The sequence below is a fragment of the Lithobates pipiens genome, unplaced genomic scaffold (assembly GCF_037356315.1).
Source record: "Lithobates pipiens isolate NorthernLeopardFrog02 unplaced genomic scaffold, aLitPip1_a1.2 Scaffold_25, whole genome shotgun sequence".
NCBI lineage: Eukaryota > Metazoa > Chordata > Amphibia > Anura > Ranidae > Lithobates > Lithobates pipiens.
In genome coordinates this window covers 156,850,823-156,868,844 of record NW_027507787.1, presented here as the reverse complement: position 1 = coordinate 156,868,844, position 18,022 = coordinate 156,850,823, and the positions used below count along the sequence as shown (strand labels likewise).

The 18,022-nt window shown below is 41.7% G+C and overlaps 1 protein-coding gene across 3 annotated transcripts in view; it reads left to right on the top strand.

Annotated features, from left to right (window-relative positions):
- Window positions 1–18,022, top strand: part of RBM20 (RNA binding motif protein 20) — a 412,580-nt gene that overhangs the window by 275,100 nt on the left and 119,458 nt on the right. For all 3 annotated transcript variants that reach the window (XM_077455058.1, XM_077455059.1, XM_077455060.1), the window contains exon 2: window positions 5,100–6,027. In XM_077455058.1, coding sequence (XP_077311184.1) covers window positions 5,100–6,027 — 928 coding nt within the window. The remainder of the gene's footprint in view (window positions 1–5,099; window positions 6,028–18,022) is intronic.

The following is an 18,022-nucleotide window of genomic DNA, read 5'->3' as shown; positions in this document are numbered from 1 at the left end:
CATCAGATCTCTACCGATCCGATAGCGACGGATCCCGACAAAGGACCATCCGTCTGCTTTTAGTGGATCGGACCGGGTCGGATGTCAGTGGTGACGTCAGCGGACATGTCACCACTGACATCCGTCGCTCCATAGACCAGCATGGAGCGCCAGTTCAGGTCCGCCGTCAAAACTGACAGGTCCGACAGTGTGAAAGGGGCCTTAGGATGAAGTAGAACTATGGACATTTAAATATTTATATTTTTCTAACAAGCAATGCACTTTAAAACAAGCCCTTGTTGACTGGTCTACCTGCAGGCACTGTGAAGTAATCAATACATTTATTCTCAAAGTTTGCAGAAAAATATTCCTGGTTTCCCTTGTATTTTCTCTCTGTAACTTTGTTCTGCCAGCAGTGAGTTGGAAGCTTGCCAGCCTTCTAATCTGCAAAGCAAAAACAGAGCAGATGAATGGGAAGAGGGGAGAGAACAGAGTGCTGAGGCCCAATTTGAATGACTTTATTGCTTCTCCTGTGAACTTTGAGGATGGATTGCTCCGCAGGGTCTGTAACTAGAAGTCTGTGAGGGATTGTTTTAATGCTCATTTGCTGCTTGTTAGGAAAACTATTTTATCTACTCTGTATAATCAAAATATTTCAGAAAGGTGCCTTTCATGGTGCTCATTCCAACCAGTGTTCTGATAAAATAATACACTTTTGCACTTTGGGATCCTCCTGTAGCTGTACAAACCAATTCATTGGCATTTACGTTTTACATAGTTCAGGTGTTAATACATATACTAAATGACCCATAAGTAGCCTCATCTTCATTCCATTGTAAAAGGTTTCTTCAGATTAATGTGTCTAATGCATCACATCTCTGTCAAAGCTTAGCTCATGTGATGGACAAGTGTGATCAACCTTTGAGTCTGATAAAAGCTTTAGTGACAGTACATCCACGGAGATCCCATCTCTTTACTGCTGTATGTCTCTATCCATGTAATATGGTCTGTCTTTGTAGCTCTTAACAGGAAAGTATGCCTAGGTTGGCCTTTACTATCCATGAGAAGTGATCAGATAACATTTCAGAATGGCTGCATAAGTGCTCACTGGTGTTCTCTACTAACGTAAAATGCAGGTGCAGCTAATTTTTCTAATTTAAACATCTTGTCACGTCTGTGATGGGCATTGCTCAGTTAATCCCCCAGTCTTGATACTCTAGCACCATGGAATCTTAAACAAACTGTTCACATACTTTAAAAACAGAACAGAGTTAAAAACAGCTTGTAGAGTGTGGATGTTGTAACACTGGAGCAACTGGGGGTTTTATACAAGACTAGGTATCAAGCTTGGATAATGTCTGTGTATTAATGAGGGTCTATGGAGCAAGCAAGGAATACCTGTGCTGGGATCGGAAAGGGCCAGTCCAACCAAAATTGATATTTCATGTTTGGTAAATGATGGAATGGTTCCCTAGATCTTTTAGGTATTCTGGTGATGAGATCTCTGCTGTTGAGCTCTTTGTTGTGCATATTTGAGTCCCATTCTCCCTATTTCTTTATTTTTATTCCTTTTTAGAACTGGTAAAGGAACAAAGCTCAAACGTAGGCATAACAGGGGGATGTCAATGTTGGTATCCCCAAAAGATGTAAACTATTAAGTGGTGCAGCTCACCATACTCCATGTATAACTTAACATCACTTTTGGGTCAAGAGAGCCATTTGAAATGTAACCTGTCACCAGATGGTCTAAGATAAAGTAATTTCACTAGACAGCAGCAGCCACCATACGTTCCTCATCCATACCTTTGGCTTCTAAAAATTCCTTTCTCACTAGAAGCTCCAACATCTTGGAAACTCTCAGTATCATATATTGAATTTAAGAAGATGATCTGGTTCTATATTCTGCAATTATTTCCTAGTGATGTTAGTCTATAAAACTTGTCTTGCAGCAGGTTCACTGCAAGCCTGAACAAGTAATGTGTAGCAAAATAAGACTGCTTATTTGCCCTCATAGAGGTGTTGCCACATGAGCAGAGCTATTTTTTTTTCAGAACGGTTTCACGTCTTGTCTAATATTTTTACTTTTTAATTTTTTTCTAAAATACTTTTAGAAGTCTAGTTGACTATCTTTTGCATATACATGGTTTTGCTTTGAACAGTAGAATCTCTTCTTTAAAGTGCTACTAAACCCACAACAGTAAAAACAGTCTGTATATGCAGTAAAACATTATTTTTATACTCACTGTGGAACCTAAAGGGCTAATCATGCCCATTATGTAAAAAGGCTGTGTGATACTGTCTTCTCTGATCCTCCCCTTCTTGCATTGTCCCCAAAACATCTCCGGATAAGACGGAGTTAGTGGAGTCACTATGCACATGCTCAGTTTGGTGTGTATTGCTATAGAGTTTTCGCTTTTTTTTCTTGGAAGGGTGCATGTGATCAGCACAGGGCCAATTTGCACTGTCCAGACAGAGGGTCATGGGTCCTGTATCCTCATAGGACAGTCAGGGGAGAATGAAAACTCATCCTACAAGCTTTAACCAGACATTGATAGAAGTCACAAGACTAATCTAACTGCTGATGAGTTAGGTAAAATAGGTATTTATTTGTTTATATTTACTAAAACAATTGCATTTTCAGGTTCTGTATACTGTGGGAGACCAGATATAGTGAATGCAGGGTCCTGGGTTTAGTAACACTTTAAAGAAGCAACAATTTGAAAGTATTATAAAGTTAGTGAAAGGAACATGGGCAGCAGTGTCTTAAGGGTCCACCCACTTATGGCCCGCCCGCTGTCGTTATAGGTTGGCTGTTTAAAGAGGAATATCGTTGTTATGGCAGCAGGTAGTTGCCATAACCCCGGTATCCTCTTCTTCAGTGAGTGGTCTACTTTCTGATAAAAGTGGTCTCTATGGTGGATTCGCTGCAAGATCACTTTTATCGGGAGAGGGGGCCCCCCTTATTGAAGTATTGCATCGACCGCCATTTTATTCTCTAGGGTGTTATAAAAAATATATATAATGTTTGGGGGTTCTAAGTAATCTAGCAAAAAATTCATGATTTTAATTTGTAAACACTGAGTCTGAAAAATAGGCCCGGTCCTTAAGTGGTTAAAGCTTAAGGGGCCTGCTGTCACCCATGTGTTTGAAATGCAATTTCAATTGTTTATCATTAATAGTTTTGATGTTCGTAATTCTAAGTAACATAAGCAAATAAAAGGGCAAAACAAAGCAGTTTCTGAGCTGATTTCATAAATAACAATTGAAGGGGCTGTTTGATATTAATTGCCCCATACAGAGTTCTCTAACATTGTTTCCAATGCTACAGTTTTCACCTGTGTATGTTGGGTTGCGCATTTTTTAAAACTCTGCTTGACACTGTTTATTGGCAGTTTCCAAATAGGTAACCTTCCTTTTGAATAGGTAGCACATAGAAAACACAGAGCTGCAAAGAGAAGTCTCCTCCTAAAAAACACATATAGAAATCAGATTTAAAAAATTTTAAAACAAACATTTCACAGTAATAGTTTATAAGGCGTTTCAAACATGTGCAGGGCAACCGCTGTGCATTTTTTTTAAAAAAGGGTCTGGTTCAGGTGCGATTTCAGGTAAAAAAAATTGTACCTGAACTGGTGAACAGAACCACACTGGACTGCCACACGAAAACCATGGCTGCATATGTGTTAACCCAGCCTTAAACAGTTTTAAAAGCATGCAGTTTTAGTCACAAAAAAATTAAACTTAGCTAAGGTCTAGAATTTGCTGTAGCGAGAAACCAATCATAGCCATTGTTTTTCTGGTTCAATTTAGAAAATAAATGCAAGGGTCTGATTGGCAGTAACACCTTTCATTCCACCAGTGGTTACAGAAAAAGCTTAGGGTCCAGTATATGGAGCAGCAAAGTGTAAGTTCACTTTTTCAGAAAAAAAAGAAAAAAGGTTAACATCCTACACCCTCCCCACTTCTTACCAGCAGATACTTCCACAGTGCTTGTAGCATGCTGTTAATTAGGCGATTGCCAGCAAGCAGTTATATGATATTCCAGTGCTACTAAGTAATAAAACAGCAAAGCCCTTGAACACAAAGAAATCCATGTACAGCAAACGAAACAACTTTAAATATGAGGTTAAGAGCAGTTTGGCAATACTTCTCTTCTATGTCACAGGATTGCACTTACTTGCTCTCCTGTGATCCAGAATCAGCCGACAGTGGGCTAAAGCCTGCTGTTGGCTAACGTCACAGAGCTGCTTCAAGCTCTGAAATGATCCAGACAATTATGCCAGGATCCACCTGGATGATTGATTGGCAGCTGGTTCAGCCTTTCAGTGTGCTGCTGAGATCCTAAGCCAGCTGCTCTCACCCCCTCTCCAGCCCAGTGAGCCCTGGAAGGGCAGAGCAGAGAATGGGACTAACAGTCACTGCTCTCTCCTGAGAGAATACTGAGAACTGAGTGATCAGCAGGCATGTGATTGCTCCGTTCTTGGACTTAGAGCCTGTGGGGGACAGGAGGTGAGTATGTATGCTTGTTTTTTTTCAGTTCTAACACTTCTCCTTCAATGTCAGATTGCTACATGATTAATAATGTTATTTGCAGCTGAGCCTATATTGACATAAACAGCCAGAGTTGAAAAACACCACACCCTTGAGATCGTGATTTACTTCAGATTGTCATTTTTATGTTTGCATTGTAAATCCAAATTTATTCTGACCATACACTAATCCAATTGTGGGCAGTTATTGTTGAACTGGTGGAATTTCTCTTAGTAGGTGGCCCTGTCTGCACCCTCCCACCCGATATCCTTCAATCCAAAAATCAAAGGAGCCAAGTAAACAATTGTTGGCCCAACAACAGCAGCATCCAATCAGACGCAGCCACTGTTCAGTACTCTGACAGCCACCAGCTGTGGCTGTCAGAATACAATAGATGCAGTGGGAGATTGTCTGCAATTATTTACAGCATACAGGCTGAAAAAAAAAATAATCTAAAAGAATATGGCCAACTTTTGTCAAAATCACAACCTTGTTTAGAGGTAATGAATCTGTTACTGATGGTACACATTTTTCATTTATGTGCAGTGTTATTTGCTAACAGTCATTTATTTTATTTTTTATTGTTGCAGTGCATCTCAGATCCTAGAGAAGAATCCTTTCTCTATCAACAGTCCATTGGGCAGTGGAACTGCTAACCCTCTACTGCCGTCACACGCCAGCCTTCAACTTGCTCAGCTGCAGGCTCAGCTCACCCTACAGAGGCTTAAATTGGCTCAGAGTGCAGTGACCACAAACACAGCTGCTGCTACAGTACTCAACCAAGTCCTCTCGAAGGTGGCTATGTCCCAGCCACTCTTTAACCCACTGAGAAATGCCATGATGGGTGCCCCCGGCCATGCAGGAATGGCCTCTCTTGGACCCGCCATACACAATGCCCGATTTCCTTCTACTGGACTACCATTCTCTGCCCAAAACCCAGCAGCCATGGCACCAAAACATACTCAGAATCCAAACCAAAACTCTATGCCACCCTTTGGTAAAGTCATGGGTGGAAATAAGTTGGAGGGATTCCAGACAGGTTGTCAGCCTTTTGGATCGGAGACAGAACAGTCCGGGTATCATGACTTCTCTTGTGGACAGGAAGAAACAATTGATGGTCGTTATCCTCCCAAACACAATAATGCAGCAGGATTTAAGAATCAGTATTATGGCACACATGGACCTCATCATTCAATGAGCCATAAAGGAGACACCAGCCAGGGGGTCCATAAGGTGTCCACAAACAGTCAGTGGGAATCCTCTCACCATTGGCAACCATCTAATCAGCCCTTTGACAATAGAAGCGAGCTCTACAACCCAGAAGAACCAACCTCAGACACAAAATTCAGCCCTTCAAGTTCTCCAGGTTTCAGCAGACACAATAATGGAAAACCCCAAAACTGTGCCACTTCACTAAAGAATCTCAAGCCACAGGAATTGAATGACTTCCATGGTATACCCCCCGCTCACCTACCACACACCTGTACAATGTGCAACAAAAAAGTCTTCAATTTGAAGGTTGGTAACTTGGGGTGCTGTTCTGACAAAAAAGGAAATGTAGTTGTGTTGTACATTGCTTTTATTGGTTTATGTTAGTTGGATATGATAGATTTTTATATTAACACAGACAACAAAAGATTCAAATTGGTAAATACTCTACACTGGTCACAGTTTGTACTATTTTTTGTCATATTTTTTTTGGGCAGAAATATGAGAGGGATGGGGAATTATGTATCCCCAGCTGTTTATGCATTATTTCTGTGAATATGTTGTTTGGTTCTGTTTTAAATAGAGTCGCTGTTTTATTAATTTGTGTGTGTATCTTATAGACCATGAAGCAGCCGCAAGCAGGGATGGTGTCAGCTAATTAGGTAGACTCCTGCTGATGCACGTCAACTTTTTCACTCATGCTTAAAAGTGGCAATCCTCTTTAAAATATTATTACCCTAGAAAGGCCACGTTCAATTAGCCAAGTTCTAATCTTTCAGCTGGTCTGACAACTTGGCATTTCAGTGAGCAGGAGGTTTAAACCAGATACCAGGCAGGGGGCGATAACAGCTGGGTAGTTAGTGTGTATTATTTTGTAGGAATGTAACATAGACCTGATATCAAGCAAGGGTCAGAGACAGCCGGGCAAACATCAAGTAAATAAGTATATGTGCAAGCGGACCCCTCTCCCCCACCCCAAAATTGAGCAGAGGTCACCTGTTGTCAGAGAGTAAGGCAGTGTCTGGTGATATTACTTTGCATGTGCTTCTCTACTCTGCACTTGTTTCTTAACTCCTTCCCACCTGTAGTCTGTGAGTTCATGTTGGGATGTGATTTATTAATAAACATCCTCTAATAGCCATAAGCCAGCACTTTCTGGTTGCACTGGCTGGCTGGTGGCTCCCAGTCTTGGCTGTCACTGACACCTCTGGATCCCCCTGAGAGTCGGGAACAAAAATAGTTCAGCCATGACATAATGATCACATCCTAACCAGGAGTTTTATGAACAAAATAAGCCTTCAGCCTGCAGATTTCACTGCAGCCTGAAGGTGACAATGCTCATCTGCTTAATACGGAAGTTAACAGATTCAATTACAGTATTATAAAACATAGAAAAGTAGTAGAGTGCTGTATCATGTTAGCCATCAATCCATGCACTACATTTTGATTACATTTTTTGCCTAACTTAAAAGAGTTGAGTTTTTGGAATTATACCTAGGTGAAAGCAGCATCAGTGCAGCATTAGCCGGCTCTAAGGCTGAGCACAGAGCAATCAAACACTCAGTTCTCAGTGCTCCTTGAGCAGTGACCTCTTGATTGTCAGTCACCGGCTCCCTGCTCTGCCCCTGGAGCACTGGACTGTGGAGGGGGCGGGAGTGGCTCACTGAGAGGCTACGCTGGGTGCTGTTCCAGAGTTCTGGGTGGATCTCAACCATAAGGTCGCTATCTTTTCCCAGCCTGGATCACCTCTGACATCAGCTGACAGCGTGCTTCAGCCTTCTGTCTGCTGAAAATGGACCACAGGAGGGCAGAATGAACTGAACCCCTGTGATCCATAGAAGAAGTACAGCCAAATGAGCTTTGGTTGTACTTCTCCTTTAAGTTAATAAAGATTCAAGCTTTTGGGACAACTTAGATCTCTTCTTCAGGCTTTATATAGAAACTGACTTATTTATTCACAAGTTACATGGCAGAACAATGACATATACTGTATAATGACAAAAATTAAGTATTTTTTTTCTTGACATATCTTAGTTGTAAAGGCTTTCGTAAGAGATCAGAGTTTAGAGGCGTTATCAGGGCAGTTCTCTCTTCCAATGACAGTCTTTTTGAAATGTTCATGGAAGCAAATACAGCTATTGTTACCTCAGACTTGTCATCTCATTGCATCCTTTTGAATTGTCCACGCTTTTGGTCAAAGGCTTGAGAAAAGCAAACTTTGTTCTGTTTTCAAAAATCTGAGAATTGATAAAAACCATAAAGGCACACAATGGTACATAAAATTGCTGTCCTGATTTAGACCCCGATCCAGAGATTAAAATTTGTAAATACATTTACATTTCTATTCCAGTCTCTCTTTTCAAGATATGTAAGCATTATTATGATTTGAAACCATAATTATTACCATAATTTTTAGATCACGTACAGTATGCTGTGGTCTGTGCGCTATATGACGTCCGGCCAAGATAACTGAACCACTTCCCAGGCCATTATTCTGCATACGGCAGATGGGAAGTGGTTAAACATCTATTGCGATCAAAGGGTTAACTGTGTGTCTAACTGGTGTTTATGTGTACACAGTGTGTTGTTTTTACTAAGAGATGTGATGAATTTTCTTTCCCTGCTGGGAAAGAAAATCCATCACATCCTGCTGACAAGATAGAGCTCTACCTTGTTTACAGTTCTGTCCTGTGTCTCTCCTCGCTGATCAGTGGTTGTTACCAACTGATCGGCATCTGCTGTGACTAGCTTCCCATAGGCGGAAGTGCAGAATCACGTATGGGGCAGTTGGAAAGTGGTTATGTTGTGTGCAAAATGCCCCAGAGGAATATTTTTCGGGGAGACAGGTCAAACCCTTCAACAAATTAACCTTCATAGGTTCACAGTTAAAGAGGAGTTCCACCTGGGGAACAAAGATATTGTAGATGCTGACTTTTAATATATGGACACTTACCTGTCCAGGGAGCCCGCTATGTTGACACCCCAGCCGATTTTCGGATCGGCTGTCGGGTGCTGCCACTGCCATCTCCACTAAGGGAGCCCGGCAGTGAAGCCTTCCGGTTTGACTGCCAGTTCCCTACTGCGCATGCGCAAAGCATGCTGCTCTTTCTAACTGGAGGAAGGAGGAGGAGGGCCGAACATCCAAGGGATGGCGCTGCGGCATCGTCTCCCAGAAGTGGGGACAGGGACTTGTCACAAACAGGTCCCCATTCCCCCCTTCCCCCCCGTGAAAGTTGCCAAATGTGGCACCGGAGGGGGGGGGAAGCAAATAAGGGGAGGTGACACTTTTGGGTGGAACTCCACTTTAACAACAACAAAACAGGTTTCCCTAAGGCGGCACATTTCTGCAGCAGAGACCACAGCATAAATTATGTAAAAATGATGGTACTGACTGGGAACTTCAAATCACAAAATGAGAGTTTTTACACAAATTCCAAACTCTGGACCAGGATTTAACTCGGAACCGGCATTTTATAAAATTATATATTTTTCTAGATTTTTAAGTGATTTTTATTATTAGTTATGTTTGCCTATTTTTATTCTATTCTATTTATTTTATTTTATTATTCTATTTTTACTTTGATGCTGTTTTTATGATAATTTATCTGTTTTATTATCTCAATATCTTATTATATGACCTGGATGCATTATTGAATCTTTAGCCTTTCATACTCCTGCTTGGTGAATATTTGGAGGAAGGGTCTTCATTAATTGTTATAGCATTGTTTTTTTAATCTTTGGCTATACAATGTTGATGAGACAGTAAAGTAGGGACTCTTTTTTCCTTTGGATTTATTCATATTTGTTACATCCAAAGGTGTATTTACCTTTATTATTTTTAGATTTGGTAAGCGCCACATTTATAGCTCTTTATTAATACCTCTTTATGGTGTGAGAACACTCTTATATTGGCAGCTACTTTGGTAGGTTTTTTTCCCCTGTGGTTTGCAGATTACTCCCCCCCCCCCCTTTATCATACATAATTTTAGAAAAGCTTTATATAAAGCTAAAATAAAAAACTTTATATGTCCCAAAAAAATAAAATATATATGCAAATTAGTTATAGCATTATTGTCACATTAACCGAATAATGCTGACTCTGCTAAACATGACCTGGGCATGTTGGTATCAATAACCTCTAATCACGAAAAGGCTAAGCTGCAGCTATTTTTCTATTTATGTGAATAAATACAATAGCGCACTATTGTGTGCTCTTTCCACTCATTTAGAAGAGGCCCAACTGTAGTCCTGAACATTTTTTGGCTTTGTAATAGCAATCAACTGGTTGCCCATTTCTGTCTATTCACCAAACAAAACAAATCAGTATGTGCCCAGCTTTATTCTACATTCACACGAGCCTCCTGTGTTTGTAGTATTTTAATTGCAGAGAAATTCATCTAGCAAGTACAATTAAATATTCTCAGATAACTTTTTTCTGAATTTAAATGTATCTGTGTTTACATGCTTTTACTGTGTTGAGCCATGCACACAGTATCTAATCTAACCTTAGACAAACCCATTCCTATTTTCTCTAGCACAAGTAACCTGTTTGCCGTAAAGTTGTTATATGATTTAAAAACATTAAATGCATTTGAAATGTCGTCAGAACCGGGTTTCAAATGCATATAAACACATGTATGTCTCTGTCCAAGCGAATAAGGCCTTAACTGTAAGAAAACATATTTCTAGTTTCTTTGCAAACAACTATCCAGGGATCAACATTGGTTAGTCTACAAGACAGTATAGGGGGTTATTTACTAAAGGAAAATCCACTACACTGCAAGTGCACTTGAAAGTGCAGTCGGTGTAGATCAGAGGGGGACATGCAAGGAAAATAAAAAACAGCATTTTAGCTTGCACATGACTGGATGATAAAATGAGCAGAGCTTCCCCTCATTTCAGATCTACCCCTTAGATTTAGAGCGACTGCACTTCCAAGTGCACTTGCAGTGTAACTGATTTGCCTTTCATAAATAACCCCTACAGATTTTTTTCTAATGATACATTAATCTGAAAATATCTACTATTTAGACGGTGTCATCTGGAAGTGAAACAGCGCACTACCGATTACATTTCTGTATTCCACATCCCATAAAAGTCACATAAATGACAGTTAAAGTTGGAGCCTTAAAAAGCTTCTTGGGTGATACTTCTGGTATGAACTGTAAATAGCTGGGAAGTTTGTAAAGCTGCTCCCCAGTTCCAGGTGTTTGCAATCCCAGAAGAGGCTCTGTGTAGGCTGTGTGTCTACTTTTGAGTGACATCATGTGTTTCTTGTCACAGTATCAGCTGACAACACTTATATATCTGGTTGGCGTGCTTGTCACGCTCTCTTATATGTAACCTGTCAGCAATATGTTTAGGTCAGGGCTTGACAAATTTGCTTTGAATCTAGGAGCCAGATAAAAAAGTTAGGATCCATTTTTTTTAAACTAATAAATCTTAGGGGTAGAACATGTAACACGTTCCCGAAGGGGAACTTATCCTTTAACCCTTTCACAACCAGATACGTTTTTGACACACGTTTAAAAACTTAATTTTAGGCCTGAAGATTACATAAAATCCCCAAACATTATACATTTTCTGAAAGCAGACACCATAGAAAAGAAAATATAGGTAGTACCAATTTTTTATGTCTCACAATATTACTGCATCGGTCGTTTACCACGTGATCGCTCCGTCAAATGACGGAGTGATCACTTGTAAACAAACCGGCGTCATAACATGTTATGACGCCGGTTCCTCCCTCGGTGTCGGTGATCGGTGTCAGCAGCGCTGTGGGCTACATCTGCAGTGCCCACATCGCCCCACACCGAAAATTAACCCCTCAATTCCCTGCCATTACTCTGCAATACTCTGCATTACTCTGCAATACCCTGCAATACCCTGCAATACTCTGCATTACTCTGCAATACTCTGCAATACTCTGCAATACTCTGCAATACTCTGCAATACTCTGCAATACTCTGCATTACTCTGCAACACTCTGCAACACTCTGCAATACTCTGCAATACTCTGCAACACTCTGCAATACTCTGCAATACCCTGCAACGGTCTGCAATGCTCTGCAACACCCGCCAATACCCTGCAACACTCTGCAATACCCGCCAATACCCTGCAACACTCTGCAATGCTCTGCAACACCCGCCAATACCCTGCAACACCCGCCAATACCCTGCAACTCTCTGCAATACCCTGCAATGCTCTGCAACACCCGCCAATACCCTGCAACACTCTGCAATGCTCTGCAACACCCGCCAATACCCTGCAACACTCTGCAATGCTCTGCAACACCCACCAATACCCTGCAACACTCTGCAATGCTCTGCAACACCCGTCAATATCCTGCAATGCTCTGCAACGCAATACTCTGCAACGCCATACTCGGAGATACCCAGCCATAGTCGGTGATACCCTGCAATACCCAGCCATAGACATCCCCACCCTCCTGCCGCCCTCCGGTGCTTCTACCGACTCGCCAATAGGATCAAAGCCAGAATCTTTTTTTTTTTTTTTTTTCAGGCTTCCCAGCTTAGAGGTGAGATGTGGGGTCTTATTGACCCCATATCTCACTGTAAAGAGGACCTGTCATGCCATATTCCTATTACAAGGGATGTGTACATTCCTTGTAATAGGAATAAAAGTGATCAAAAAATTTATTTTTGGGGAAAAAAATGTCAAATTAAAATAAATAAAGTAAAATGAACAATAAAAATTTTTTTTTTTTTTAAAGCGCCCCTGTCCCCATGTGCTCGCATGCAGAAGCGAACGCATACGTAAGTCCTGCCCACATATGAAAACGGTGTTCAAACCACACATGTGAGGTATCGCTGCGAACGTTAGAGCGAGAGCAATAATTCTAGCTCTAGACCTCCTCTGTAACTCAAAACATATAACCAGTAAAAAAAAATTTAACTGTCGCCTATGGGGATTTTTAAGTAGCGACGTTTGGCGCCATTCCACGAGCGTGTGCAATTTTGAAGAGTGACATGTTAGGTATCTATTTACTCAGCGTAACTTCATCTTTCACATTATGCAAAAATTGGGCTAACTTTACTGTGTTTTATTTTTTTTTAAGCACAAAACAGTTTTTTTTCCAAAAAAAAGCATTCGAAAAATTGCTGCGCAAATACCGTGCGAGATAAAAAGTAATGACCACCATTGTATTCTCCAGGGTGTTTGCTAAAAAAACATATATAATGTTTTGGGATTCTATGTAATTTTCTAGCAAATAAATGATGATTTTTACATGTAGGAGAGAAATGTCAGAATTGTCCTGGGTGCTCCAGAACGCCTGATGGCGCTACCTGCATGTTGGGCCTCTGTATGTGGCCACACTGTGTAAAAGTCTCACACATGTGGTATCGCCGAATTGTGGGAAAAACTCATCATGCCACTTACTAAATACCTTGGAATGTCTTCTTTCCAAAAAGGGGTCATTTTGGGGGTATTTGTACTTTTATGGCATGTTAGGGTCTCAAGAATTGAAATAGGCCATCAGTACTTCAGGTGTGATAAATTTTCAGATATTGGCACCATAGCTTGTGGACTCTATAACTTTCACAAGGCCAAATAATATCCACCAATTTGCACTTATTTTTACCAAAGATATGTAGTAGTATAAATTTTGGACAAAATTTATGAAGAAAAAATTACTAATCTGCTAAATTTTATAACAGAAACAAAGAAAAATTCATTTTTTTACAGAATTTTCTGTATTTTTTCTTTTATAGCACAAAAAATAAAAAAACGAGCGGTGATTAAATACCACCAAAAGAAAGCTCCATTTGTGTGAAAAAAAGGACAAAAATTTCATATAGGTCCAGTGTTGCATGACTGAGTAATTGTCATTCAAAATGTGAGAGCACCGAAAGCTGAAAATTGGTCTGTTTATTAAGGGTGTTTAAGTGCCCAGTGGTCAAGTGGTTAAAGGCTGAGACTTTTTTCATGGATATAATCATTTTAAATATAATGCACAATACTGGTAAACTTTTGCTTTAAATGTAACTGTAACGCCTTATATTACCTCCAGCTTCTCTGGGTTCAGATGCTAATCTTCTCTGCACAGGGCTCTTAACCACTTCAGCCCTGGAAGTATTTACCCCCTTAATGACCAGGCCATTTTTTGCGATATGTCACTGTGTCGTTTTAACTGACAATTGTGCGGTTGTGCAACGTTGTACCCAAATAGAGCTTTCTTTTGGTGGTATTTGATCACCTCTGTGGTTTTTATTTTTTGGGCTATGAACAAAAAATGACCGACAATTTAGACAAAAAAACATTAATTTTTTTACTTTCTGCTATAATACATATCCAAAAAATAAATAAATAAAAAAACAAACGTATTCATTCAGTTTTTAGGCCAATATGTATTCTATTACATATTTCTGGAAAAAGGAAATTGCAATAAGCGTATATTGATTGGTTTGCGCAAAAGTTATAGCATCTACGAAATAAAGGATAGATTTATGGATTTTTTTTTTATTTTTTTTATGTTTTTACTGGTAATGGCGCTGATCTGCAATTTTTTAGCGGGACTACGACATTGCGACAGACAAATCTGACCCCAAGTGACACTTTTTGAGGACCAGTGACATTATTATAATGATCAGTGCTAAAAAATGCACTGATCAATGTATACATGACACTGGCAGGGAATGTATACATGTATCAATGTATACATGACACTGGCACTGTTCCCTGGATGTGTTTGTGTGGGGGCTGGGCTCACTGAGACAATACAGAGATCGCTGTCCCTGATCACTAGGAACAGACGATCTCCATGTTGTCCCTTGTCAGAACGGGGATCTGCCGTGTTTACATAGGCAGATCCCTGTTCTGCCTCTCTGTGCAGCAATCAGCGAGTCCGTTGGACCTGCATGAGCGCTACCGCAGCATGCGCACCACAGTATCTATTGCATGAAACAACCTACAGGTACGTCATTTTGCACAATAGAGCTGCCCTGCTGCAGTATATGTGCTGTGGGCTGTCTTAAAGTGGAAGCAACGTCAAAAAGTCACTTCCGCCCATAGCTCTTAAAGGAACATTTTTTTTAAATTTTTGTTTTTCAAATGACAAAAAATATTTATTTATATTTTTTTATTGCATGCTAGTGTAAATATGAGATCGTTGTGACCCCAGATCTCATATTTAAGAGGTCCTGTCATGCTTTTTTTCTATTACAAGGGATGTTTACACCATTTTTTTTTTTAAAAGAACAGTGTAAAAATTAAAAATAAAAGGTAAAATAAATAAGAAATTATAATTTTTTTTTTTTTTTTTACACGCAAAGGTTCAGTATGGAATCAGTTCGTTCCATGGTTGCTGCACTTCAACAGGGAGATTTCTTGGCATCCTTGGACATCAAGGACGCATACTTGCATGTCCCTATATGTGTCAGGCATCAGAGGTTTCTACGATTTGCGGTCGGGGACAAGCACTATCAATTTGTAGCTATCCCTTTTGGCCTATCGACGGCACCAAGGGTCTTCACCAAGGTGCTAGCCCCAATTCTGGCATTGCTAAGACAACGAGGAATCGCAATCATGGGTTACCTGGATGACCTCCTTCTGAGAGCAGCTTCTGCCTCAGAATTAAGGGAGGATGTGACGATCACCAAAAAGACTCTTTGGGAGTTTGGTCGGGTGTTGAACCTCCAGAAGTCGGTGTTGGTGCCGACTCAATGCCTGGAGTACCTGGGCTTGATTCTGGACTCCTCAGAGGCGAGAGTCTTTCTCACTTCAGGCAAGCTGCAGACTCTTCAAGCTGTGGTGAAGTTATTGGTGTCCCGCAGGTGGTTGTCACTGTGTTTTTGCATACGAGTTCTGGGTCTCATGGTAGCCACTGTTGAGGCGGTACTGTATGCTCAATTCCACACTCGAGTCTTGCAGAAAGATATCCTGTCCAAATGGGACAAATCTCCGACATCCCTAGATTGTCAAATTCAGGTGAGCCAGCTAGTCAGGGATTCCCTTCTCTGGTGGCTGAGGTCTCCGGCCCTTCAGTCCGGGAAGTCGTTCCATCCTCTTCATTGGACGGATGCCAGCCTGACCAGTTGGGGGGAGTTTGGGGCGTACAGTCGGCCCAGGATCGCTGACGCAAGAAGAATACCACTTGCCAATTAATGTGCTGGAGCTTCGGGTGATCACGGAAGCTGCAGGGGTGTCCGGTCAGGATCCAGTCGGACAACGCCACAGCGGTGGCATATGTCAACCATCAAGGCGGGACAAGGAGCTCGGCTGCAGCGCTTGAGGTTGCTCACATCCTGCAGTGGGCAGAGTGTCTCATGCCGGCTCTGTCGGCCGTGTACATTCCGAAAATTAGAAAACTGGCAGGGGGACTACCTAAGTCGTCAGCTGCTGGACCAGGGGGAATGGTCACTGCATCCGGATGTATTTTGGCTCCTTTGCCTAAGGTGGGGCACACCAGATGTGGATCTCTTGGCTTCTCGACTCAATCGGAAGGTGCAGAGGTTTGTGGCCAGGTCAAAAGATCCCTGGGTGGACGCGTTAGACGTGTTGGTGGCTCCATGGGGGCATTATCGGCTGATTTATGCCTTCCCCCCACTCAGACTTCTACCACATCTGCTACGTAGAGTGGAGGCTGAGGGGATTCTGGTGATTCTGATTGCCCCAGATTGGCCTTGTCATCCTTGGTACGCCGACATAGTAGAAATGGTGGCAAATGTTCGTTGGTGGCTGCTGATGCAAGAGGTCCTTCTGTCACAAGGTCCAATACTTCATCCTGCTTTACCATCACTCGTTTAACGGCATGGCTATTGAAAGCCAGGTGCTAAGGGACCAAGGACTCTGGGATTTGGTAATCTCCACTATGCTGAGGGCATGGAAGTTATCTTCTCTGAAGATTTATCATCGTATGTGGAAGGCCTACATCTCCATGTGTGAGAAGATGGGGTGGCATCTGCATACATATTCAGTTTCCAGGATCCTGCTGTTTCTGCAGTGAGGAGTGGATCAGAAACTTGCATAAGGCACCATTAAGGGGCAGGTATCAGCTTTGGCTGTCTTATTTCAGTGACCTTTGGCGACTCATTCATTGGGGAGTACTTTCTTTCAGGGGGTTTGACATGTGCCCCCTCCGGTTCGACCACCGCTGCCTCCATGGAATTTGAATTTGGTGCTGTAGAAACCACCATTTGAAAACATTAGGGAGATCCCCTTATTGGCACTCTCTCAGAAAGTAGTCTTTCTAGTGGCTATTACATCTGCCAGGAGGGTTTCTGAGTTGTCATGCAAGTCTCCCTACTTGATCCTTCACAAGGATAAGGCGGTGCTGCATCCGCAGCCTTCATTTCTTCCAAAGTTTGTTTCGGCCTTTCATCGAAATGAGGACATTTTGCTTCCGTCCTTATGTCCTCGGCCGTCACACCCCAAACAGGTTGCTTTGCATTCTTTGGACGTGGTCCGGGCTCTGCGGGTGTATCTGTCTGCTACAGCTCCTTTCCGAAGGTCGGACTCACTGTCTGTTTCAGTGGCTGGTCCGAAGAATAGCCTGGCGGTCTCGTCATCCACCATTTCTTGGTGGATCAGACAGATCCTGGTTCAGGCTTATGCCATAAGGCTGCAGGCACTCCCCTTACCTGTCACGGCACATTAGACTAGGGCAAATGGTGCCTCCTGGGCTTTCCGGCATCAAGTGTCCATTTCCCAGGTGTGTAAGGCGGCAACCTGGTTGTCTGTTCACACTTTCACTAAATTTTACAAGGTTGATGTGAGAGCATCTTCGGATTCTTGCTTCGGACCCCAAGGTTTTGCAGGCGGCTGTTTAAGGTTGCGATTTTTCTGTTGAGGAGTTCTTGTTTTTATGGGTAGAGTTTATTGCTTGCTGTTCCCACCCCTCGTTTTTTGACACTGCTTGGGGATGTCCCTAAGGTCAAGATTAAAGGTGCCGTGTCTGTCAATGAACGAAAGAGAAAATAGGATTTTTGTACTCACCGTAAAATCCTTTTCTCAAGTTCATTAACGTACACAGCACCCACCCCTCCTATTTCTGTTTGTACTGCTTTTTGACTAACTGAGCTGCTTGAAGCAGAGTGAGGGTTTATAGCCAGTAGGACTGCCCCCTGGGCAGTACTGTGCAGTTTTGCTGGACATGTTCTACATAGTCCTCTTCTGAAGGTGGTGACATAACCCTAAGGTCAAGATTAAAGGTCCTGTGTCCGTAAATGTACTTCAGAGAAAAGGATTTTATGGTGTGTACAAAAATCCAATTTTTTTCACAAAATTTAAATTAGACTTGGAAAACTTAACATTATTTGTAGTCAGAGTCTTCATACGGAAATA